We start from the raw sequence: 25,573 nt of genomic DNA, 5'->3' as shown, positions 1-25,573 counted from the left end.
ATAAAATCCAGGCACAGAAACGCTTTAGGACAGCGGGTGCTCTGTGACACCAAAGGCAGGAGCTTCCTGGGCCCCTTGCCTTGGTAGTCGCAGGAGAGGGCACTAAGGTGATGGTCCCACATAACCCTCAGGCAAGTCGGTCCCCAAAGTGAGCGGGTGGCGGAACGTGACTCAACATGGGGTACCAAGGTGCTCCAAGGTGCGCGGGCCAGTTCTGACGGGCAGGCGTGGCGGGACCGCGTGCCCAGCCGCGGCTGCCAACTTCCTCCGTGGCCCTGCGAGCGCGCGGGGCTGCCCCTGGTGGCAGGAGGACTCCGTGGCCCGAGGGGGCGTGGGAGCAGGGGCCAGACCCTGGGCGGGGCCGCCCCTGCGAGGTCTATCAGGCTGCAGGGCCCACAGAGCGCGGGGTGGGGACAGGGGTTGTCGGGCCTTCTCCCGCGAGCGCCAACCGGGGGAAATTGAGGCAGCGAAACACTCAGCCGCAGCCCGGTTCTCCTTTACTACCGCAGGGGCCTCGCCAGGAGCGCCATTCGTCCCGTGACCCCCGGCGTCTCAACCTGAATTCGTCCCCTCCCCGCGGCATGCAGCGCTGGGCCCTTCGGCTCCGGTCCCTGCCTTGGTTCGGAGTGGGCCGACGGGGCGGCCGACTTCGCGAGGCCTGCGAGCGCGAGGAGCGCGGGGTCCGAGCGGGGGGCGGGAAACAAAGGCCGGGACCGCGAGCGAGGGAAAGACAAAGCGCACAGAGGGTCGGCGGCGGCGCCGGGGCCCCGGAGGCGGCTCCGGGCGCGGCGGAGCCAATGGGCGGGCGCGGGGCGGGGGCCGGCGGGGGCGGTGCAGCGATAAGGCGGTGGCGGCGGCGGCCGCTCGGGGACCACTGGCAAGCAGCGGTAGCTCGCGCCCGCACACTCTTCGCACCCGAGGTACCCCACGGAGACCGATCACCAGTCCCGCGGCCCAGGCCGGGAGCCGGTGAGACCCACGGGCGGGCGGCCGCAGGGAGGGGTCTGCAACCGGTTCGCAAACCCCGGCGCCGAGGTGCGGGCTAAGAAGGCCGCTGCGCTGGGTCCCAGACGCCGAGTGCCGCCGCCTGTCGCTCTCGCCCGGGGCTCGGAGGCCAGCGGCGGGCCTCCAAGGCAGGCCTCCGGGCGGGGGCGGGGACCGCCTAGACTGGGCCCGCGGGGGTCCTGGATCTGGGATCCGGTCCACGCAGGCCCGGGGGCCGATGAGCGGGGCGTAGCGGCGGCCCGGCCGGCGAGCGCTGTCCAGGGGCTGGGCCGAGTTAGGGGCGCCTGCAGCCTCTGCCTCGTACTGGGCAGCATCGGGCCTGGATCAGGCCGGGGCAGCGGGTTGTCGCCACGGTCCCGCCGTGCCCGCCCTCTCCTGACCTCCCTCACCCTTCTTACCCCAGGCGGGGTCTGGGCTCGCGGGGTGCTTACGGCGGTTGCGCGGAGCCCCCACCCCAGCTGCTCCTCCTGCCCGCTCGCTAGCTGTGTTCTTTCCCCGACACATGGTTCCACTCAGGGACCCCAGCCCCTTGGGAAACAGCATGGGGGGGGGCGGGAGGAGGGGAAGGTGGGTGAGGGACGGAAGTAGCAAGACCCAGAGCAACAGGAAATGACTTAGGGAAAGTCCCAACCACAGCCCCCACAGCCCCCTGCTTGTAAACACTCCCATCCCCACCCTGCAGGCTGGGGAAGGGCTTGTGGGGCCCAACCAACTGACTTCCCCTTGCAGAACCCAGCGGGTGCCGCGTCTACACCCGGGCCTCCATCACTTCCAACCAGCCATGTTCCAGGCTGCAGGAGCCGCCCAGGCCACCCCCTCTCATGTAGGTGATCATCTGGGTGGGAGGAAACCTGGAGCAGGTGTCTGGCCTGGGGGTGAAGGGGTGACGGAGAAGCGCTGTTTGCCTACCACCCATTGCTCCCGCCTGAGTGCCTCTGGGATCTGGGCTGGTGACTGGTGAGTCGGGCATCTCTCAGCTGACCCCGCCCTGACTGGTCCTCTCTCCCTCAGGAAGCCAAAGGCAGCAGTGGCAGCAGCACTGTTCAGCGCTCCAAGGTAGGGCCCTGACGCTGGGGGAAGGGGAGGAAGGGATGGGTGCTGGTCTGGCCCCTAGCTGAGTCTCCCCCCAACAGTCCTTCAGCCTTCGGGCCCAGGTAAAGGAGACCTGTGCCGCCTGTCAGAAGACCGTGTACCCCATGGAGCGGTTGGTGGCAGACAAGCTCATTTTCCACAACTCATGCTTCTGCTGCAAGCACTGTCACACCAAGCTGAGGTGCGCCCTTGCCCTGTCCCTGTCCTCACCTTCCAGCCCTGACCCAACCTGACCACAGTTGTTCTGCTTCTGCAGCCTGGGCAGCTACGCGGCTCTGCACGGGGAATTTTACTGCAAACCCCACTTTCAGCAGCTGTTTAAGAGCAAAGGCAACTACGATGAGGGCTTTGGCCGGAAGCAGCACAAGGAGCTCTGGGCCCACAAGGAGGTGGACCCTGGCACCAAGACAGCCTAAAGCCTCTGTGACCTCCACTCCCTCTGTAGAGGGCCTGGAGCCGGGCGTGGGAAGGGTGGGAAAGAGACTGGACCTGGGCCGGGGTGGGAGGGGATGAGGCCATCTTGCTCAGGCAGAGGGTTGGGGGCAGGGCTGTTTCAGGATTCCTTCTTTCTCTCTCAGTGGGTGGGGATTTGGGAACCAGGATTGGGGGTTGCTCACCACCCTACTTCCTGCTTCTTTCAGCCTACCCCACCTCACCCCATGGCCCCCCGGGGAGGCCCCCAAGCCCAGCTTCCCTATTTAGGTGCCTTTTCTCCAGCAAGGAGTCAGCATGCCCCCCTCAGGGTCCTAAGCTCCCTCACTGCCACCCGGGGGCTCTGTGTGGCCCCCATGTCTCCCCATCTACCTCTGCCCTTAGCCTGTTTCTGAGCCATGGAGACTTTGGAGGACAGAGAACCAGAGTGCTCCCTTCTGGGCCTCACAGAATGCCCCCCACGGCTCGGTGGGGGAGGGAAGGGGAAGTGGAGCAGCCCTGCAAGACAAGGCAGGACATGCCCCAGTGGGGCTTGGGACCATCTCGCACCACCAGCATCAAGAAGCAGAAGCTAAAGCACTCGCGAGGCTGAGAGCCACAGGCTGGTGGTGACCTGGCGGTGGCCGTGCTCCTCTGTTCTCCTGTTTCTGCTGGTTCTGACTGTTGTGATCAACCCCATTTTAAACATGTTTCATCAGATCCTGACTCTGTATTATGTGGCCTGCTGGGGGGCTTGGTGGCAGGAAGGACACAGACTCTACATTCGGAGGTGAAGAGGGGGACAGGATCATCCCAGAGCACTTCTGGTCTTGATGGGGACCTGACCTGGATGTCAGAAATACCAGCCCTCCTGAGAAAAGGGGGTGTCCCTTTTCCCAGCCAGGTCTCCCTCCTATCAAACCTCGAGGGGTTTTATGGCTGAAACTCCTTTGTCCCCCCGCCTTGTTTTGGCTAAGAGACGGTCAAGCCATCAATGGGTGATGGTATCTGGCCTCACTGCACTTCATTATGTTGGGGGCAAGGCTGACTCCTCGTCTGGGCCCCTTTCGCCCTGAACATCAGCAAGGGATGGAGGAATCAGCAGACTGACCCAGCACGTGCTCTTAGAGGTTGCCTAGGCTCTGCCCTTTTCCCAGATCGTCTCACCCTTCGTCAAGCTCCAGAGAGGGGGGCAGCCATGGTCACTGTCCCAGGTAGTCCAAGGAGAAACAGCTTGTCTGCTCCTGTGAGGGACAACAAACAAGGCAATCTTGGAGGACCTGAGACACCCCCAGCCCCAGCCCCAGGGGAATACAGGCAAGAAGTCTGGGCCGTCCTGCCCCAGACCCAACTGAACTGTCCTGATTGCACTAAATTGCACACAAGATAAGTTGGTGGAGCAAGAGGGCAGACTCCTGGGGGACTTGCTGTCACTGTTCCGTACAACTTAAGTTCCTAAGTGACCTCATGCCTGTAAGACAGGATAGGGAGCTAGGCCTCAAGCCCTGGTGGCCGATAGGCCACTGTGCTGTGTTGAAGTAGACAGCCCCTTGAAGCAGCAGAGCTAATATTCAGAGTGGGTGGGTGGGTCCCCCGAGCTGCTAAGAGCCCATTCAGGGCAGGCCCGAATCCTGCACCAGGGGCTTCAGACGGGGACAAGGATGGTCTCTGCTCCGAGCTAGGCAACGGGGAGATACCAGACATATGGCCTCTGGAGGCACCTGATCCTTGCCCTGCAAGGATGGGACTAAAGGGACTCCTTCCCTGGGCTGGATGACTACTAGATACCCCAGAGGTGCTGAAACCCTGGCCACTGGTGAGACCTGGGGCTGACGGTGCCAGCTCGGTAAATCAGCCTTGACAGGACCATTAGCAGAGCTCCTGGGAGAAGAAGGGTGCCACCTGAGCTAGTAGTGGTACCATCCCAACCATCCCATCCCAGGACCCCTCTTAAGAGTCAAGTTCTCTATAGAGGGACCCAAGCTTGGTGGCTGGCACCATGCCTGGTCCCTCCTAGGCAAGCACCTACTCCCTCCACCCCCCAACCAAAAGCATTGCCATGGGACCCCTCAGGTATAAATGATCCCTTTTATTGTAAGTAATGCGCGACACTGGCCTGGCTTTGCACTGCAAGCCCTCGGTCAAGATATAGTCAAATAAGTATGGCTGCAGGTTCTTCTGCACGATCCGCAATTCAGACAGACACAGAGCTGAGGTGGGCGGGAGGGGCAGGAGGGCAGTGGGGTGCAGACTGTCCCCAGCCCTAACCTCTAGGGTTGGCCAAGGCCGACATACCCCACGGAATGATGAGCAAATGGCGCATGGCCCTTACCACAGCAAGCCTCGGGCTGCTAGGAGACTGCCCTTTAGAACCTTTGGGCACAGGCCATCTAAGCCCACAACTTTTCATCTGGATTATTTAATAAAAAAAAGACAATAAATTAAAATTAAGCAACAGCTTGGTCCTGAGGATGCTGAGCCAGCATGTCCACAGTTTTTGGCACAAAAAAATCAGGGTCTTTTTTTTTTGGAGTGAGTGCAGAGTTTGTTGGCTTGTTTGCAAATTCATTTTTAAAAACATTCCCTGTGAGGTAAGACCCCAGGGGGTGGGGCTCTGTGAGAGCCTGAACCTGGGACACAGAGTCGTCTCATCTTGTCAGCTCCCGCATATTCTTTCCTCTCAGGGAACAGGGACAGGGCAGGGTTGTGGGCCCAAGAAGAGTGGTGGAGCCAGGACGGGGTCGTGGAGAGGCCGAGCTGCCACTAGGCAGCTTTGGTCGAGATGAGGGGCCGGTCCCAACCCTGGGCAAGGGCCGAGGTGGAGGCAGGAGCACATGCTTGTTATCTTTGGGCTGGGCTGGGGGTGCCTGACAGAGACCCCTTGGGGAAAAGGATGAAAACAGGCCCAGGCCACTGGCACCGTGCAACACATTCCTGCAAAACCAGCTGCTTTCATTTTCTTCTCTCTTGAGGCGTCCATCACCTGTAACAGTCTAGAAGTGATATATATAAAAACCATCAAATATGATCTGAGATATAAATTAACAAGTACAAGGCCTCACATTACATGATGTGAAAAGGCTAAAAACAGCGATAGAAACTACATTCATAAAAGTGCATCGTCAACATACAACGAAGGCTTTGGCTTGTTCTGGTGCCCTGGGGATGTGGGCTGGCAAGGAGCTGCCTGGTGCTAATCCCCAGCTCCCTGGAGATGCCCATCCCTGGGCACTGGCTTTTTTTTTTTTTTCCTTTAATGACAACTCCCAAGGAAAGTGGGTGTTGAGAGGGAGGAGCTCTAGCAATAGGCACATTTTGGAGGGGAGGGGCCGGAAGAAAGGACCAGCGCCCAGGCTGAGGTAAATAAGGCCAACTCTAAGCTGCTTGGAGATACTGGCTCCCGGACCCCTGCTGCCACTTGTCCCTCAAGGGAGGAGCAAGGAGGGAAAGAGGCTGAGACCTCATGGGGAAGGGCCAGGCTGGCCAAGGAGGAACAAAGCTGGCGGTTTTGGACATGGTTGGTGGCATCAAAGGGGCTCTCCCTCCTACCAGGTGGAGAGGGCTCTGGCCTAGCAGGGTCATACCCAGACAGCCCGCTACAGCCCCCCTGGCCAGCCCGCACAGCCTGCTCAGGGCAGGGCAGCCAGCTGGATCAGAGGCCGGCACTGTGCTGTCCATCTTCTGCTGCAGTGGGGGGACAGACGCCAGGCCAAGAGCACAAAGACCATTTCCTTCAGCTCTTTCCAATCCAGCCCAAGGCCCGAGCCCACAGCAGGGGTACTCAGAGCCCAGCGGGCACACAGTCTCTAGTTTAGAAACTGGGTACAGCATAAGAGTGACTCCAACTTGTAAAACAGAGACATTGCATTGACAAAACTGCCCCCTCAGTGGGGCAGTTCCACATCTCAGGCCCCTGCGTGGGATGGCAGGGTCACGAGGGCAGGCAGGATGGGCTCCTCCTTCCCTGAATAAGGCAGCATAACATTCGCTTCATTCATCTTTGGTGAAGGACAGGGACTGGCCAAGCTGACCTGGGAGCTCCAGGGAGAGCGCAGCCCAGGCCTCTGCCTTCCATTGGCTGTGGGATGCTGGGCTTTACCTCAGGCTTGGGTGGGCTCATCCAGCCGAGATGCCCTGGTGGTCTCCAGACACGGGGAGGAGAAACAAAATAACACTCTGAATGAAAGTAACACTATTCGGACCCTCGCGTCCATCCTGTGCCCCCAGACCCTTGGGCTCTGGTGCTGATCGCAGTGTCAGGACACAGCCCCAAGGGCGGGTCCCACAGCGCCTTGCACACTGTTCTGGCCCCTTCCCCTCCACGCTGAGCTTATGAGGCTGGAGCTCTTAGGTCTGGCAGGCTGGGGCTTCCAGTCCTTGAGGCTGCAGCTGCCCCCCCTGGCTCTGAGCCCAGTGGCGGAAGGGGCACAGACAAATGCTGGCTGGACTGCAGCTCCATGGTCCACAGCCTTGCCTAGGAGAAGCAGCAACTTCGTCGAGCCCCACAGCAGCCCCTGGCCCATGCAGCAGGGGCGGCCGGCAGCAGCGTGGCCTTGAGAGCTCAGTACACGAGCTGTGCAAAGTGGTGTGTGAGCAGCTCCTCGGCCGAAGGTCTGTGGCGGGCCTCCACAAATATGCGCCTCAGGAAGTCCCGGCCATGCTCAGAGATGTGGGACGGCAGCTGAGGATTGGTGGGCTGGGTGGCAATCTTGAAAATGGCGGCCATGGCTTCATACTCTGCCCAAGGTGGTTTTTCTGTCAGCATCTCCACCACAGTGCAGCCCAAGCTCCTGGAGAAAGAGAACCCCACGTCACCCCATGGACAGGGGCTGGCCACCCCAGACTCCCAGCTGCCCTGTCCACTGTTGTGAAAGGAGGTGCCTTTCTCAGAACACACTGAGGCAGGATGGGCCAAGCTCAGGGTTGACACCCTGTACAAGGTCCCCAAGGCCAGAAGAGGCTTCAAAGCACTGTCAGATGGTCGTCCACATGGGCTTTATCAACTTAGACCCACCCGGCGCTTCTTGACTGGGGAAGACATCCACTTAGCATGGGCAGAAAGAGTGCCAAGGTGACTATTAGTTTCCTGTTGCTGCTGTAATTACTATGAACCTAGTGGCATCAAAAACAATACAAATTTATCATAGTTCTGGAGGCCAGAAATCTATAATCAGTCTCACTGGGCTAAAGACAACCTCTCAGTGGGGATGGTTCCTTCTGGAAGCTCCTTGCCTTTTCCAGGTCCTAGAGGCCGCCTGCATTCCTTGGCTCATGGCCCTTGCATCACTCGCACGTCTCGCTTCCATCGTCACATCTCCTAATACCGACTCTGATCGCCCACCTCCTTTTTATAAGGACCCTTTTGATTCTCCTGGGCCCACCTGGATAATCCAGGATAGTCTCCCCACCTCAAAATTCTTAAATTAATCACATCTGCAAAGGCCCTTCTGTCCTATAAGGTCCCATTTGTAGGTCAAAGGGCAAATTAGCACATGGACATCTTCAGGGGACTTCATTCAGTCCACCACAAGCACGTTCCAAGGGGAAGCGCTGCTCAGAACTTCCACGCCCTTTCAGAGGCTGACCATGAAGTTAAAAGGAGCAAATGCAAGCTGTCTGAGCGCAAGGAATGGGAGCCCGCTACCATTAGAGGCTGAGCCAAGCCTTTGGAGTGAATCGGACTTCTTAGGATTTAGCAAACACCAGGAATGTTCTCCATAGGCTAACTTCCCAGTAATAACAGTTGCTATTAGGAGACAAAACACACTGCCACCTCTGCATACTGGCCTAGCTGGCAGGAGGTGGACGCTCCCTCTTGCCACACCACGAGCCCCCAGGCTCATTTCTCAGTTGGAGCCAGTACAGCCCCGAGCAGGAGGTGGGGTCCCAGCACGGCCGCAGCGCTCACCACACGTCGGCCTTCCTTCCGTAGCCCTCGCCGCTGATCACCTCGGGGCTCATCCAGTAGGGCGTGCCCGTGACGGAGCGCATGCCCGTGCCCGACATGCAGATGGTCTGCAGGCGCTTGCTGGCCCCAAAGTCCCCCAGCTTCACGTTCCCAGCAGAGTCTCGGAGGATGTTGGCTCCTAGGACATGACAGGCAGAGGCTACAACGCTGCACCTGCTGGGCTTTCTCTACCATCCTCCCTCTGGCCCTCCCTCCCAGGTCACGGGGCTGCCGGGAGCACGAGGCTACCGCGAATCAGACGTGAGCGGCACGGGGCAAACAGGAGTGGCACAAGCCTCAGCCCGACAGCATGAAATGACTGTCCCCACGGCCAACTCGGCAGAGCACTTTACTCTGCAGTATTTTCCCCCAATTGTTCAACTGATCCTCACACCAATCCCCCAGGGAAGCAATCAGGGTCCCACTATTCAAAAAGTTTGGAATGGTTAAGAGACCAGGTCTTGGGGACCCCCAGCCAGCCGGCTCACCCTTGATGTCCCGGTGAACAATCATATTGCTGTGCAGGTAAGACACGCCCTCCAGGATCTGCCGCGTGTACTTCCGGGTCACACTCTCAGTCAGAGCTCCGTAGGCCTTCAACTGGTCTTTCACTGAGCCCTACGGCCACAGAAGTCAGAGGGAGTCACGCGGGAAGGCGGCAAGGCTATTTCCAGCCCTCGCACTGCAGCGAAGACGTGATTCATCCAACCTCCACCTGCGATGGGCTGGGTGCTTTGTGAGGGGCTGTCGGGCAGCTTGGAGAAAGGTCTGAGACATGCCTTTCCTCAAGCAACGCACAACCCAGATCCAGAAGGGAGGCCCTCTGCTCCAGGTAAAGGCAGTACTTACTGGGCAGTGCAGCCATCCTGGAAGCCTAGGTGAGGGTGGCCCGGGACATTTGTCACCCCATACCATCACTGAGGCCAGAGGCAGGGCCCTCCTGACTGCAAGCTCTGCCATCACCTCACCTTCTCCTCTGAGCCTCTGGAGTCTCAGGTGATCGGACCCATGCCAAAGGGACCCCTCCTGTGCAGGCCCAGCCCCAGGGCAGGCCCTCTCTTGTGTGTGTCTCCCATGCATCAGGGCCACATACCCCCGGCATGTACTCCATGAAGATGGTCAGAGTCTTCTCCGCGCGGTCCCGCAGACAGCCATAGTACTGCACAATCCGCTCGTGCTGCAAGTTCTTCAGCAACTGGATCTCACACTCCAGAGCACTCACCTCCTACGGGAGGGGGCTAGTGGTCACCTCAGCTCTCAGGGCCCTGGTTTGCCCGCCTGGGGTCAGCTCAGCTTGCCCTAGTCAGTGGCTGCAGAGGGGTCTATCTGCCTTGAAAACTTCAGCTGCAGAAAAGGGGGACTCTCTCACTTGTCTGGCCCTTGGCCACAATGCTGGGCAACCTGTGGGATGGTGGCACTCCCACACGAGAAGGCAGACAGTGGAGTGGGAGAAGGAGCTGTGGGTGCTTGGTTAAGGTAACTGCTGTATTTATCCACTCAAATTAAGAGTGTAGGCCACACCCAAAACTGAACTCCAAAGACAGACTTGTCCCTGGGCTGAGAGAGACGTGTGTTCGTGAGGAGGAGCAGGTGCTGCTCTTTGTGGACTGGACATCACCTCAGTTCCTTATACCCAATCCCTCCCCTGGGTGCTTGGTGCTCTTTGGACCACGGTCCCTTCACCTCATGGCCAGAGCCAGGATGGACAGCAAGGGAACTTGGGAGGAGGAATGATGGGGAAGCAACCTATAGCATCTTGGGCAATTAGTCTGTGCAATGAGACTGGCACTTGGTTGATTGCAGGAGGAAGCAGAAGTCAGATCATGGGGAAGGCAGTACCTTGCTTGTCTCAGGACTGTCCGGGTCAAACTGGACCTGCTTGGAAGCAAGTTCACGTCCTGTGTCCACATCATAGCACAAATAGACCCTGCCGAAGGCACCCTGGCCCAGGAGCTTCCCCCGGCGCCAATTGATGGGGGCACTAGGAGCTACAGGAGAACAGAAGGAAGGAGCTTTAGTGTGTCATGTTATTTACTGATACCCCGCTTCATTCTCCAGAGTCTCCACCTGGGACCGCTGGCTTGAGCTCCCCCTCACTTGGCACCATCACATCTGAGCACACATCTCCACCCCTTTCTGGAACCCAGTGCCCTGGTCAATCAGACCTGAAGGCCTGAGTCCCGAGAAGCAGAAGACTGGCTAAAGTCATGGTTAAATGCTCTTCCATATTGATCAAACACCTATACTTCCAAAACCCCAAAATAATATTGGCAGGGATTAAGGAGACTATATGCTTCAGTTTAAACATGGAAAAACTAAAGACCAGAGAGGGGAAACAGCTTGTCACACAATCGTGGAGCGAGGGCTAGGATCTATGGGCCTGCTGTCCACCAAAAGGCTCTTCCAGAGTGGAGAGGATGGGCCAGAGCAGCCTGCTGCTGAGCCGGACAGGCCTGTGGGCTCGGCGGCCTCCCACCCCTGGCCAGGGCCCACTCCTCACACTTGGTCGGCACATTCCTCTCCTGCACAGAGAGGGCGTTCTCGCTGTCCGCACTCCGCAGGCGCCCTCGGGGGTCCAGATATTGCACCGCCAGACCCATGTTCTCGCCATTTGTGCTCAGGGAGCGGCTGGAGGGCACCAGGGTGAACAGGTTACCTTGATGACGCCGTATTCGGGGAAATGTTCTTCTGCCTAAAGAGGTGTAGGGGCCAGAGTAGAGCAAGTCAGACCTCTGGCCTTGATGCTGACTGTGCAATCCTGGTCATAACACCAGTCGGGTCTATCCTATCTGCCCTCCTACCTGACTCATGCCAGAATGGCCAATATCCCAAGCACCTTGAGACTCAGGACAAAAGCAGAAATTAGGAAGCAGCCACAGATGCTTCAGGGAGCCCTGGCCAAAGGGAAGGCGCAGGGCTGGCCCTCAGGCCCCACGTCACTCGCACCCACGTCACTCGCAAGGCCAATCCAGGGCTGAAGTCTGTTTTCCTCCGCATCCTAATCTCAACCCTCTGCAGAAGCTCCATTCCCTTTGCTGCCACGGGGCAGAAGAGGGCGTTGGAGAGCTGGTGCCTGGAGCGCGCTGAGCACTCAGACAAAGGGCAGAGCTCCCAGAGGCAGTGCCCTGGTCCACAGATACCATCCTCTTTTTCTGTTTGTCCCTGTCTCACGCCTCGAGTCTGGGCACAGCTCCGCAGGAACGAAGGAAACAAGGTGTGGAGCGCCCGGCCCACCCCCGCAGTGCCTTTTTCCAAGGCGGGGTCTGGCTGTCCTCTCGGAGGCGGCCAGCAGGGGGCAGGCGGCGCACACCCACCGTCACAGTAATCCTTGTGGTGCACAGACACGTGGTAGCGCCGGGGGTAGGTTCCGCCTTTGACCCCCTTGTCATACAGCTGAGTTTCCCGATCTGAGGAAGACAGAGGAATCACGGCTTTGGGGTAGATCATCGTGAGTGACCCATTTCAGCCCCTAGGTCACCTGAGACCTGAGCAGTAGGCCCAAGGAGAACTAAAAGATAGTCCTGGCTTCCCAACTCAGCCATCAAAGTGGAATGCCTGCAGTCCTCGCAGACACCCTGCAGAGCTCACCCAGGCTCTGGGGAACTCACCAGAGAACTCCTGTCTGTTGTCTGGGAAGCTCTGGGCTCGGGACATTCGCGATTTCCGGAAGGATGGGCTGACAAAAGCAAAACGAAATCACAAAGCAGACTTTAGCGTACTTCCAAAGCCGCTCACCAGGGCAGGAGGTGGGATATCCTGGCAGATTCCCTTTTCTAAGTCCCTCCCATGTCATTACCGGGTGGGAAGTAGCCTCCTACTTTCTCTTTACTAGTCTGACGCCCAAGTCTGACAGGACCCTGAATGATGCACCCCTCTAGTCTTACCGAACTCCACCCCAGCAGCTCAGCACTCTCTCTGCTGGCTCTTTCCTCCCACCTTAGTAACAGGGGAAGAGTTACAAAAAAAAATCCCTTGCCGAGGGTAGTAGATAGAAACCCTATGCTCAAGTTAGGCCTCAAGGAAGTAAGTCTAGGTCACTGGGTTTCACTCACAAGGAGAAGAAAGTAAAACATGGGAGGGACAGAGGAAAACCTCCAAAATCAGGTAAGTACATTTATAATAGCTATCTTTCCCAGCATGCACCTGAATAGTCCTTTCCATTACAACTAATAGACCCAGGCCTTCTGTAGTCCTGTCCTCCTGCCACCCGCCACCCCAATACCCCCAGCTTGGCCACAAAGCTTAGGACACAGTCCAAAACCAGAGTCATTCCCTATCCTGGCAGAGCCCTCAGTTTGTGGCAGCAACTCCTGACACTTTTACCTGGGCCTTCTTGCTCTCCTGGTTGGAGAGTAAGCCCCAAACAAGGCTACGCATTGGAAACCAACCAGTAACTATGGGTATATTCTATATAGTTAGAGGAAAGACACTCATCAGTGCTCAGATCTGTTAGGAAAGACAGTACAAATGTGGCCATGGCCATAAGGTTAGTACCCACATGAACAATTCATCAGTTACACAAAGAAAAAAAAAACCCAAACCTGCTCTTGGGCATCACAAGGTCAAGGTGAGAGACTGGCTGGATCAGTGCTAACGCCAACTCCAAATACACTCCCGCTGATGGGCAAACCAGCTCCACAGAACCATTCGGTATGGAAAGACAGCATTTGTCCCCTCCCAAAGTATAAGAACAAGACTATACACTAAGCAGGCAACTGTGGTTAAGCTAGGCAGTATGGATATTTTGTTTATTGGTTTTTTATATCCCAGTTTCTTATTCCACCAGAAACAGTTGGAGGAAAAAACAAATGAAAGTAAACCCACAGGTGATAATTCAATTCTGTCCACAAACACTGAACATCCACCGCTTCTCAGTGCGCATGACAGTGATGAAGCCCAGAGCACAGAGCAGCGTGTGTTACGTGGAAAGTCATGTGAAAGCACTTGGAACAACAGGGTATACACATTTAATACATGTGAGCTGCGATTACACTCATCTAATTATAGAAACATAACATTCTCATGGTATTTGGAAAATTAAGGGGAGGGCTAAGAATTCCAATGAGACGCTTCTTTCCCAGAAGCAGGATGCTTTTACCCTGGGCCTGCAGACCAGTGTCTTGATTGGAGACACACATACTAGCTAACTCTGTTTCCTCAGCCCAACAGTTCCCAAAACACCTATGCACTAACCCCCAAACCAGCCACAGTCCCATACCTGTCTGCTGACCTGTCCAAGGATTGGCAGCTTCCTGACAAGGAATTTTCAGCACTGCTCAGGGGGTCCAGCATCTGCAAGGCAAGTAACACAATAACCCCAGCCCAGCCCACACCCAGCCAGGTGACTCAGGGCTTTCCGGCTCAGCTGAGATCAGCAAAGGGTCCTTTTTGTCAAAATATAAAAGTGGCCTTTTTCTACCCGTGTAGTGGGAACAATGATTAGGAAGGTACCATTGCCCCGCCCCCACCCCGTAGTTTGAAAGGCAAGTTTCCAGGAAGGAGAAAAATGCCTGGCTGGCATCTCAAGGAGCTCAGCCAGGAGAGCAAAGCAGAGACGCTGCTTCTCTTGTTGGAATTTTCTTGACTCCTGACTGCTGGAGCCTGGTGCTAGAGATGGTACTACCCTGCAGAGGCTTCCAGTGTGTTTGGGTGGGACTGTAATACTTCCGTTCGTATTCCATAATTTATAATTTACAAAGTCAAGTATTGCCCTCATTTCACAGACAAGCCACTGCAGGTCTAGAAAAATTAGAATTGTCTAAAGTCATGAAACCAGTTAGTGCACAGCTGATACAGACAAAAAATGTCCCAGTTCCCAGTTCTCATGCAGAGGCAATAGGTATCTGTACGTTAAAATCTTTCTCTGGCCCTTGTTCAAATGCAGTAACAAAAAGCCTTTAGATTAGCTTTATCTCCAACTAATCTCCCCTTCATTTTGCCCATGGCCGGGCAGGGGGTATCCGCTATCAGAGTATTCATTATCTGAGATCCAAAGTTAAATAAGACATAGGAAACGGTATAATTGCAAAGTAAAACTGCAAATCTTGCAAGTATATAGGATTTCCCAAAGTGGATAAAATCAATATGGCAAATATTGCTCCCAATCCATCAAGTACACAGTTAGAGCAGTTAACTGAAGAGAGAGAATGGGCAAGTATAACATGACAGGTGCGCTGAAGGAGAATACCAAAAGTTCAAGAGAGACCTTTGGAAAACCCATTGAATTCCAGCGAAAGCATCTGTAAAAAAGACCCTCATTGTGACAGTGCTGCAGAAGTAAAGGAAGTTATGTTAGAAGTAAAGCTAGCAACATTTTTGTTAGAAAAATTAAGCCAAGAAAATTAACATGAATCATGCTTTTGTTCATTCTGAAACTTAGCAAATAGATGCAATTATTAGCTAAATCTGATTAAAGCAGAAACAAAATAAACTTATCTTAGTTTCACTTTTCAAGAAAGTCTCAATTGAATATTCTTTCACTATATACTATGCTGTTTTGGTCTCTGTTAAGTGGCTTTATCTTGAATGGCTCAGTTACCAGGAGCAATGAATTCTCTTTCGCTAAAGAGGCGGGGCACTGGAGAAGGACCTAGGCATTCCCCAGCCGCCACCTTCTTTGGCCTCCTTCTAAGTCTGTCCTCTCGAGGAGTGTAATACTCCCATGCCTTCCAGGGCCAGCCAGGTAAAGCAAAGTCGTCAAAGGACCAGGGTGTTTAGGACCATGGGAAGAGACAGAGACCAAAGGCAATCAAATTCAACTTGCAATTTCCGAGATTTTATACCCAAGTCACCCCTAGCACAGGTGATGTTCAAAAGAGCTCAGGTTAGAGAAAACAGAAAGGATGGTCAGTAAAACACCCAAGAAAGGAATCTGCAGCTAAATGCACTCCAGGTCACTATACTAAACATGAATTTATCTAAAAGGCAGGGATATAGAAAAGAAGCAATGTAAAAGGCTTCTCATAACCTATACAATATGAACAATGTTGTATAGAGATTAGCTACTGAAGGGACAGAAAAGTTTTACGAATCAGTTTTATGAGAAAGAAAAGTTATAAGAAGCAGTATTTTATAAAAACCCCCCATGTGACGGTGCTGGCCCTTCTGTCAGATGCTTTACCTTTAAAATACTTTCTCTTCCCAGACCAAATCCACAACACTGGTAAGAGTGAGTCTTTCTCTTTACAATCAAAGAAAGCTCATTGGAAAGACTTCAGAATGAAGCTAGAGATCTCACTCTTGCTGAGTTCCCTAAGCCAAAATGCCATTTTCGTCAAGTGAGCCCCTAGTTGAAAAGCTAGCCATTAAACTGGGTTAGCCATTGTGGGAGACACACCATAGTGACCCCCCTCCATGAGTCACAGCCTGTACAAATAATCCCCTCCCTGGAGTCTGGGTAGAACTTAGAACTTGCTTCTAGTCAACAGACTATGGCAAAGAGGATGGGGCATTCATTCCCGTGATTACGTTACATTTTGTAAGACTCCAGCCATTTTTGCAGACTAGAGCAAAAGACTCTCTTGCTGGCCTTGAAGAGGCTGAGAGGGCCATGTGGCAAGGAACTGCAGGTGGCTTCTAAGAACTCAGAGTGGCCCCTGGCTGACAGCCAGTAAGTAAACAGGGACCACAGTGCTACAATCACAAGGAACCAAGTTCAGCCAAAACCATGTGAGCTTGGAAGGGAATCCCAAGCCCTAGAAAGAAATACATCCTGGCCAACACTGACTGCAGCCTGTGTGAGCCTGAGCACACAACCTGGCTAAGTCATGCCTGGATTCCTAACCCACGGAAACTGTAAAACAATAAATGTATGCTGCTGTAAGCTGCTAAGTTTGTGGTAATTTGTTACACAATAATATAAACTAATACAGCTGTTTAACATCATAAAAGTTCATCCAAAGTAACCAATCCTACAGAGTAATCTGGATATGGTTTACTTCCTACCTTTCATCAAGAAGAGCAAAATTAAAAGAGTCAATGAAAAACAAAATTCATCAGTTTAGGACTGGTCGTATGTTAAAACTCTGTGGAAATGACAGGCTGTTATAAGGTAGTACACCAACAGCAGACTGGTGCTCTGCAGGGAGACCAGTGAGAGAACCACAGACGAGGAAAAATTGTCAAATGTGCATCCAACACCAAGGAGGCTAGGTGATTTAGGTTCTGCGTTTGACAGGAATTGATATTTGGCCCCTAGAAAGGAATAATCCATATTTGGGTAAGTCTGGTTTACACAAGCGCTATTGGATGGGGCTCAAACCTCTTAGCTCTGCACCATGCCCAGTGAGAACCCCCCAATATAATTCCAGTCTGACACCCCCAAGGCATACTGCCGGGCACAGTACTCACGCACTGCTCGTTGGTCTCGGGGATGAACTCCCCCTCACTGTTGATGCTGGTGTAGGACCCTTGCCGGGCAATGCGCTGCTGCCGTTCGGGCACGTAGCCAGGAGGAGGTGAGCTTCGGCCGGGGTTCTGCGAGTCTAGAACACAGAAACAAAAGATTTTGACCACACAGCCCAGGACAGGCAGCCTGAGAGGAGCAGACATGGGGCCAGCTCAGACCAAGTGTCTGTTGCAGAGGCTGGTGGGGAGCCAGTTGTGGCTCTTGAAACATCCTGGAAGAGAGTGCTGAGGCTCAAGGAAACTTCTAGAGCCAGGTGGCTCCTCCCCCTAATCCAAGAACCCCTGAAAAGGAAGAAAAAGACTTAACAGAAAAGTCAAAGAACGATGGGGAGGGTTGCTTCTTGAAAGATAGTCTCCAAGGAGTTTAAACGATTATTTTCAATGTCCTTGAAGAAACGGACTCCTTGTTCTTCCACATGAAGTTTAGTCATTCAGAACACATGGCTCATCCGGTTGAACAAACGACATTTGAATGAACTGACCATCAAGAACACTTCCAATCTCTTGTTGGAGGCATCAACCCAGCCTCTCTGTAAGGACTGACAATTAGGTGTCTTGGGTGGGAAGGCTAACTTGGCGCTCTCAGTAACCTGGTTCCCACCTGACTCCAGAGAAGAGGCCAGAAACAAAATAGCTCTGAAAACAGGCATAGAATTTTGCTGGGTTTCTAGTTTTAACACCTCACTCAGAGTAGAGACTACCAATTCTGAGATAAAGAGGTACCTGAGCCATGACTTCCAAATGATCTCTACCAGACCATGGAGGAAAAAGATCTGTTTGTCTAAGTTTTCTAAGACTTAACTGACACCTTGAGCCTCTAAGCAGAAACTGACACTGCTCTGAGTATAAATTTACGGATATTGTACCATGAACGAAAACAGAGCCATGAAATCAGCCAAAGCAATTATTCTTTTCTTTTTTACACTGTTACCTCCTGTTTACTCCTCTGAACACCTCTGCAGGAGAGGTCATTACCATCCACACTGAGCAGTCGGGGAAGCCGAGGCCCAACGCCACAGACTGACTTAATGGGGCTGCAGCTAGAAAACAGGCTTCGTGACTCCCACTACAGCTCAGGCGAGGCAATTTTGAGGACAAAATTTATTTCCAAAAGGCAGGCAATGCTGTTCAACACAGTAGCAGAAGACAAAACTTCTCCATGAACTGGCCAGGCCATACGCTCCCCATGAATGATCCAAACAGAAGATGGGGACCCTCACCCGTGGGGAAATGTGACAGCCTTTCTGCCAGAAGCAGGAGGGAGGCTGACATGGAGATTTGAGAGAAGAAGAAAAACATAGTACCACGTTTCATGTGGCTCAGACTCAGAGCTGTTCTGTCCATGTCCATTTGAATTCAGAAGCCAAGGATGCAAGATGCCATCCAGCCAACAGAGGGCTTGGAGGCAACGACGAGATGGAGGTTAAGAGGAAATCTGGAGCAAAACTAAGAAATCTACCCCTTTTCAGAGGCCTAGATGTCAAAGACCATGTAGTTGACCATTTCCTTTGGTATTATATCACAAAATTCTCGTGCAACCATGAAAAAAGGATGGTTTTCTTAAGCCCTACCACACCCCCCAAAAACAGAGCACTGTTTAACATTTGGCTTACAAACATTAGCCTAGTGCCTGCTTCCCAACTTCTGGCTTTGGATAACATTTTAGTAGCCTACAAATTCTATGGAAAGTCAACCCATATGTTGGTAACATTTGTCAGCAACAGACACAAACTACAGAGGTGAGGAAGGTACAGTGAGAAAAGCCTAAGCTTGGGAATTAGATGAACAGGGCTTCAACTCAGGCTTTGCCACTCAGTTGAATGATTTCAACTCTTGCCTAAATTTCCTCACTTGCAAAAATGGGGAGAACTATCTGCCTCCTAATCTTTTTTGGAAGTTATAAATGTGCACAGGTACACATGTACATGGTAGGAACTCAGTAGAATTCCTTTTCTTCAGACTCTGTGGCAGAGATGAGTTAGACTCCACCCTTCTATTATGCCTTTTGTGCTTCAGAAGTTAATCACCTAAAAGCCATTACTTCTCAGACTCCCTGTAGGTTCAGCCAATCAGAAGCACTTGTGTGAGATTTAAATGGCTTCCTGCCGTTTCTGGGCATGATACATGGAAGCCTTGGTTTTTCTGCTACAGCATTCAGACACGTGGCCTCCAGTTTTCCTGATGTCAAGACACAGGTGCAGGCATCCCCACTAAGTGGTATAGACCCTGGCAGAGAGGTACTGTGCTTCTCTGTCTGGTGGCTTCCTCATTATAGAAGAGGGAGGAGCTCCATGGGATGTCTGTTTCTCAGATATCCCTATGAACCTATGAGCCAGAAGTGTACTAAATCTCTTCTTGCTGAAACTAGTTAGAGTAGATACTGTCCTCTGTGCAACTGAACCTTGACCAGTAAAATCTGGAGTGAAAAGGTATTACACATTTGACCCAGAACAAACAAAATATGTCTATTGTGAGGGCCTGATTAGAGAGAAAGAAAAACTTTTACTTATTGATGAGATCTCAGACATCGGTCCAAACTATCCCAGACCGGATGAACTGCCCTCAGTCTGTTACATGGAGTGTCTAGGGTAAGACCTCCCTGGGATAAAATATCCATGGCCCCGCCACTCATTCTCTCCTTCATTAGCTGCCAGCAAACTCTTCCCTGGTTTTGCAGGTGGGATGGGACTGGCTCACATGAGGCCAGCACTACAGACTCAGGAGGGGCTGGGGGAAAAATAGTAAAGGTTTTCTGAGCTTTTATTTCCAGCCGGAGACTTTCACTTTTTCCAATACACATTGCTGCCTGCAGAGAGCCAGCCTTGTTATCTGATGGGCAATGGGCCAGGGGCTATTGTGCACAGGCCCACAGCTTGGGGCAGGAAAGGGAAGTCTCCCCAAACCAATGGCTATCAGAGGAAGCGAATGGAAAAACCAGGAGTTGGCAGAACTGCTCCAGAGCATTTTCAGTTTTGTTTTTATCTTCATTTCAGAAATGAGGGGCCAATGAGACGCACAACAGCAGCCGAGAACAAGTGAGAGGGGACTGAACAGGATGGGATACTGAACTCTAAGACTCACTGACGCTCCCATATTTACCAGCAGGGCCAGCAGTGAGCCGGACAGCACAAGCCACAGTGCTATGCAAGACTCAGCTCATTCTAGGTCTCAGGAGGCAGGCACAGCAGGGATGACGGGTTCTCTGGGACACCCTTCCCTGGCTCTAGTCTCATCAGGCCATTTGTACCAAGGGGTCCCATCTTAGCACCAGCTGAAGCAGAAGAACAGAGTGGTCGTCCTGTGCTCAGAGTGGCCCACAGCTTCCCAGGAAGGCGTTCTACGCGTAAGGAGAGCGCCAGGGGTCTAAGCTGCCAGCGGTCCACCTTCCTCCGGGGCACACAACCCCTTGCTGGCCTCAAGCCAGGGTGGCAGAGTCGGAGCAGAGTTCTCACTCTAGGACATGGATGGTTCTTTTGCTCTGTGCTCGGACTCAAAGCTGAAAGACAGACTCTCAGATTCTAGCCCTTCTCATAGGAGACTCCTGTCAGGAAGCTGATGCAGTCAGGAAGTTGCCTCCGCAGGGAGTTCTAGGGCTGCGGGTCAGTGTTAACGGGCAGGTCACTGCAAGTACAAAGAGATAGCTTTTTTTGGCCATCAACTATTTTCTCTAAGCCCTATTCTCTCTGGGGTGCAGATGAGATGGTGGGGAATCAAATCATTTTTTCTTCCTCAACGGAAAAGCTTAACCATTATTTCCCAATACGCTCACACCAGACCGTCAGTGCAGAACAGAGCTTCTCAACGTTTTCATTCCATAAGACCCTGGGAACAGCCCATGTGTTTTAACTTTCAAAATTCTCATTTTATTTTGAAGTTGCTGCCGCCACTAAACAGTTTCTGGTATCATCTAGTATCACAGGAGAATTTATAACAAGAAGGAGTAAGAAACTGTAGCAGTGAAGGAAGCTGACCACTGTTCCCTGTGCATGGTCACTGCCTCTGCAGCCCCGGGTTCCACTCTTCAAATCTGTATCAGGACTGGAGTTTGCACCGTGCACAGCTCTCCACGCCTTCTTGTCTCGTGTCACTGTAAGTCATCCCATTCTTTCAACATTCCTTTTATTCCTTTGCCTGAATTTGTCCTCCTCTCCTGAGAGGAAGAGGGCACCCCTCCTCCTTGCCAAGCCATTAAGCCCTCCCAGTTCCTCACCAGCGGGAGTCAGTTCCCCCAGGATTCCCTCTTCACCACCTTGAATGTTCCTTTCAGCGGTGTTTGTGCCTCCCTTCTAAACCTGCTCAGACCTCTAGCCGAAAAATAGGCTGAGCTTATTTCTTCTGTCACTCCCGTAAGTCACTATCCCACCTCTTTTTTTCTTTCATGGACAAACTCCTTGAAAGAACGGACTGCCTCAATCCATCGCTACCCATTCCTCAGAGGTTGCAATCTGGCTGCCCTCACTGTGGGGGGCAGCGGCAAGACCAGGAGCAAGATGGAGTAAAACAGAGGCCAAGGCACTTGAGCCGCCCTAGACCAAACGGGAGTGAGAATCTGACAGGGATAAGTCCTCTAGTTGAGGCTTGGCTAGCCACACGGTTGAAGGGCACCCATGTTTAATGGAAGAAAAGGGGCTTGAACTCAGCTTCAAAGGTAGGTAAAATTTCCATAAGCAAAGATATGAGAAAGAGCATCTTCACATAGGGAAACTCGTCTGCCTTATGTGGAGACCTCCCCACAAGGGGTTCTCTTTTGGGTTAACTCATTACTTAGTAACTTTTTTGTTTGGGGTTTTTTTTTTAGGTTTTAGCATGAACTAGTTTAACAGACTAACTCTGGCTGGAAAAAAATTGGAATTCAAAGTATGTGTATTCTGATGTCAAAAACAAAAGGTGAACATGATAGCTGGTTTCAAATATTTGAGAAACTGTCATATGAAAGATGTTATCTGTTGCTCAAGAGAGCAGTACTAGAAAGTCAATGGGTAAAGTGAGAGAAGGCAGATTTTCAATTCAAAATAAGGAAGAACTTCAAATAAACAAAGCTGTCTAAAACTGCACTGAGCTACCTTGCACTCCCTCACCACTGAAAATGTTGCAGTGGGAGCTGAACGACCTGTGTGTCAGTCGCTCATTAAAAACTCACAGGTATGTTGATGTTGGTGGAAGAGGAGGGAAAAGAACATATCCCCCCCGCCCCCCGTGGTGGGAGGTTGAATCACTAAGCTTCTCCTTTGACCTCAACTTCATTTCTACTGCTAGGACTTCTCCTACCCTCTCCTGCTTTAACCCTGACTCCTCTCGTTTCCTTCTGCTTCCAGAGGCCTTACCCTGTACCAATACAGCAAGCACTCAGACAGTTGTGGATGAAAAGGACAAGTTTATGTCTTACCCTTGATGATCTATCCTTTATAACTTGGCTGGTACCATGTAAAGCCTCCTTTCCTTCCTACTGCTCTGGTCTCTCCTTTCTTGTGACCTTTACAGGCTCATCCTCCTCTAATTGGCCAATAGGGGTCTGGGTTCCTAAGGCTCCGTCCTAGGCCCTCTTCTCTTCTCTCTCAGTCTCCTTAAGGTACCCTCATCTGGGACCAGGGCTTCACCTTGACAATTTCCAATTTTTTCCTGACCCCTGATTTTCTCCCCTATGAGCCAGAAACCTGTGTATCTAACAGCCCATTTGATATCTCCTCTTAGCTGTCTCAGAGGCACCTTCAATTCAACCTGTCTAAAACCTCAGCTCTGCCCCTTCTCAGCACCTGAAACCAGGCTCTCTTCTAGCATTGCTGTCTGGGTGAAAGGCAGTGCCACTTACCCAGATCCATAAAGCAGTAACTTATCTTCTGCTTTCTCAACACCTACAAATTCAGTCCAATACCATAGTGGTTCTTAAACCTTTTGGTCTTAGAACCCTTTTACACTTTAAAAATTGAGGACACTAAGAGCTTTTATTTATGTGGGTTACATCAATTGATATTCACGGTATTAGAAATTAAAGCTCAGAAATTTTTAAAACATAGTAATACACAGGCACACACTCTATTAACCATCAGAGCAATGATATCACCTCAGGCATGTAACCTCATGGAAAACTGAGAGAATGAGTGAAAAGGCAGATCATATCTTAGTATTATTATGAAATCAGTTTTGACTTCGCAGATCTCCTGAAAGGACCTCAGGACCAACCTGGAATCCCCAGACCATACTTTAAGAACTACCACAATGCCCTGTTCTGTCAGTTTTACCTTCTAAATGTCTCAAATCCACCTGCTCCTCCCTCTCATCACTACGGTCACTAGCTTAATCCAAACTTCCTTTTTTTACCTGGCCCACTGCATCAGCCTTATTTAGTTCCCTTGGATCCATTCTTGCCCCCACCCCCTGTCCCATCTGTTCTCCACACTGTAGCTGGAGAAATCTTTTCAAAATACAAATGTGATTATGTCATGTCACCCATTCCTATTCACTTAAAAACCCTAAAGTGGATTTTCACTGCTTTCAACATAAGGATCAAAATCTTCGTCATATTCCGTAAGGCTCTGCCCTGCTCCCGGTCTCAGCGCTCAGCTCATCAGCCTGCGGCTGGTTCTCACTCGCCAGGCCTCAGGGCTTCTTTCTGTTCCTTAGGCACACTATGCTGTCCCTGCCATCAGGCTGTCCCTGCCTGCAACTCTCTTCCCTGTATCTCCTCTGCATAACTCTCCTTCATGCCTGGCCCCCAAATCACGTCCCATCCCTCCGTTACACGTGCTCCCAGCACCACACACCTTTTAGTCACAGCCTATAATTATTATACATTAATCACATCATGACAAGTAAATGTCTGTCTTCGCACAGGCCTGGAAGGGCCATAGGGACAGGAGCCGTGTCTTTTTTGCTTCCCACATTTCTAGCACACAATAGATATTTTGTTAATTATTTCTTGAATGAATGAATGAAAATGCAGTTTGACAGGGAGAGGGATAACAAGATGTTGCAAGCACTATAATGGAGACAGGTATAAGGCATCAACATTTTCCACGGTTTCCCAATGCCTACCAAACAAGCCCCAGTGCCCTAAAGGCTCCTCAGAAAGTGGCCCAGGCATCCTTTCTCACCTTTTCTATTTCTCCAAATTCATCAGCCAATCTCCACAGGCAAATAGTTGAAAAGCCCTCTCCCCTCATCCTCGCCTATGGAATTCCTCCACAATCTTGAAGACTCCAGCGCAGACAGCTCCTCCCCAGAATGAATTTCCCATTTCCCAGGTCATTCCCGTTGGAAATCATCTCCGCCATTTCTCGGCTCAGTACAAAGGCTGGCAGGCTGTGCCCACTTCTCTCGTCACATCCACCACTCCAAACCACCTGGGTTCTTGGATCCCACACCACCTTCTTTTGTGATTGTGCCTGGCAAGTGTTCTTTCCTGAACCTGGAATATACATCTCTACTTTAGGCTCAGTAGGTCTTGCTTTGTGTGTCAGCTCTGTGATCCCTCTTCTGTGACAGCTGTCCTCCAAAGTCCTGGGCAGAGTTGGTGACCGCCTGCCTCCCCTGGGCTCCGACACTATCCTTGGCCTTCCACGAGCCTTCACAGTAGCGTTTATCCCAGCCCAATGGTTGGTACATGATGCTTGCTGAATGAAGGAACCCAGGATCCACCTGTGCTGAGAAGCTGTGCTGCCCACTCTCTAGATAAACAGGAACTACTTTGTAGCAATCTCATCCCTCAGCATTCTCAGACAAGAATTCCATCCATGACTCCCTACAGCAATGGCCCCGCAATGAGCTCCTGCCTCCACACACAAAACACAGGCACTTGCTTAGGAGCAGGAGGCCCAGTCACTGCCCCACGTCGGTCCTCTCTGCTGCTCCATAAATGAACGATGCTGCACTCCCAGCCCCTCTCTCCGGGGCCAGAGATACTCTGGACAGGGTCCCCTTGCTGGGGTGCGGGCTCTCTCTCTTCAACCAGCTTATGGAAAACAGCCACCTATTAGCCACAATGTTAGAAAAATATGAAACTCATCACCAGACTTTCAGCTGGCAATACTACCAGTGCTTGCTTGGGTTCCAGAAATTACTGTGAGGCAAATTCAGTGCCTCGGGAGCACATTCTTCCTGCTGCTCGCGCAGGAGGCTTATCGTTCAGACAAGCTCAGTGACAGGACTGATGCTCAGACCTCCCCGAGCTCAGCTCAAGATCTTCAGAAAGCAGTTCAGTCTGATGCAATTCGACCTGGACGGAGAGAACTTGGCTTCCTAGCGGCAGCAGGGGTCTCAGTGTCAGCAACGTTAGGGCAGCAGGCTCAACACAAATGTTCGATACAGCCAGGTTTCCCCCTTGCACAAATCCCACAATTCAAGAAATGGGCTTTTCCCTCAGACTCTGGGAAACGAGATCCAGAGCACAGGGCATTAGCTGGTGTGATACATGGACCTAATTTAGCTTCCTTTCCTTTGGCGGCCTGGCAGCAGCCATGTAGCTTTCTCCCCAGCTGGCCAGCTGAGTACCGTGTCAACAGTCTCCTGTCCTTCCCAGACAGCCTGCTTTGACTCTTCAGGAGTTTCACTGGTCAGCATCTTCCCTGAAGCATAGGGATACCTCAGGAATCATACACAAGAGGTGTGAGGTCAAAACTCAGACTTGGACCTGATTCCTAACTCCATAGTCCACAGTCCTTTGGGGAAAGAATTCTCAAAAATGAGGTACACCGCCACTAGAGGTCTTCAAGCAGA

General features: G+C 52.3%; 2 protein-coding genes across 5 annotated transcripts in view; one reads left to right on the top strand and one right to left on the bottom strand.

Moving 5' to 3' along the window:
• Positions 1-811: 811 nt before the first annotated feature.
• LIMD2 (LIM domain containing 2) lies at positions 812-3,228 on the top strand. Its single transcript, XM_033090498.1, has 5 exons — positions 812-969; positions 1,735-1,828; positions 2,017-2,061; positions 2,139-2,278; positions 2,354-3,228. The coding sequence occupies exons 2-5, from the start codon at positions 1,787-1,789 to the stop codon at positions 2,511-2,513; spliced, it is 387 nt and encodes a 128-aa protein (XP_032946389.1). The 5' UTR covers positions 812-969; positions 1,735-1,786; the 3' UTR covers positions 2,514-3,228.
• A 145-nt stretch (positions 3,229-3,373) lies between these two features.
• Positions 3,374-25,573, bottom strand: part of MAP3K3 (mitogen-activated protein kinase kinase kinase 3) — a 57,229-nt gene continuing 35,029 nt past the window's right edge. The window contains exons 8-17 of one of the 4 annotated variants that reach the window (XM_033090494.1): positions 16,805-16,938; positions 13,686-13,747; positions 12,064-12,131; positions 11,770-11,862; positions 10,956-11,147; positions 10,295-10,443; positions 9,549-9,680; positions 8,944-9,073; positions 8,417-8,594; positions 3,374-7,298 (exon numbers count right to left, since the gene is read on the bottom strand). In XM_033090494.1, the coding sequence (XP_032946385.1) occupies positions 7,070-7,298; positions 8,417-8,594; positions 8,944-9,073; positions 9,549-9,680; positions 10,295-10,443; positions 10,956-11,147; positions 11,770-11,862; positions 12,064-12,131; positions 13,686-13,747; positions 16,805-16,938 (1,367 nt within the window). In that variant the 3' untranslated portion in view covers positions 3,374-7,069. Of the gene's footprint in view, positions 7,299-8,416; positions 8,595-8,943; positions 9,074-9,548; positions 9,681-10,294; positions 10,444-10,955; positions 11,148-11,769; positions 11,863-12,063; positions 12,132-13,673; positions 13,748-16,804; positions 16,939-25,573 lie in introns of all 4 variants that reach the window. The other 3 variants (XM_033090497.1, XM_033090493.1, XM_033090495.1) reach the window with 3 other exon arrangements.

Source organism: Rhinolophus ferrumequinum, chromosome 21, assembly GCF_004115265.2.
Source record: "Rhinolophus ferrumequinum isolate MPI-CBG mRhiFer1 chromosome 21, mRhiFer1_v1.p, whole genome shotgun sequence".
NCBI classification, from domain to species: Eukaryota; Metazoa; Chordata; class Mammalia; order Chiroptera; family Rhinolophidae; genus Rhinolophus; species Rhinolophus ferrumequinum.
This window is presented reverse-complemented; position numbering and strand designations above follow the sequence as displayed.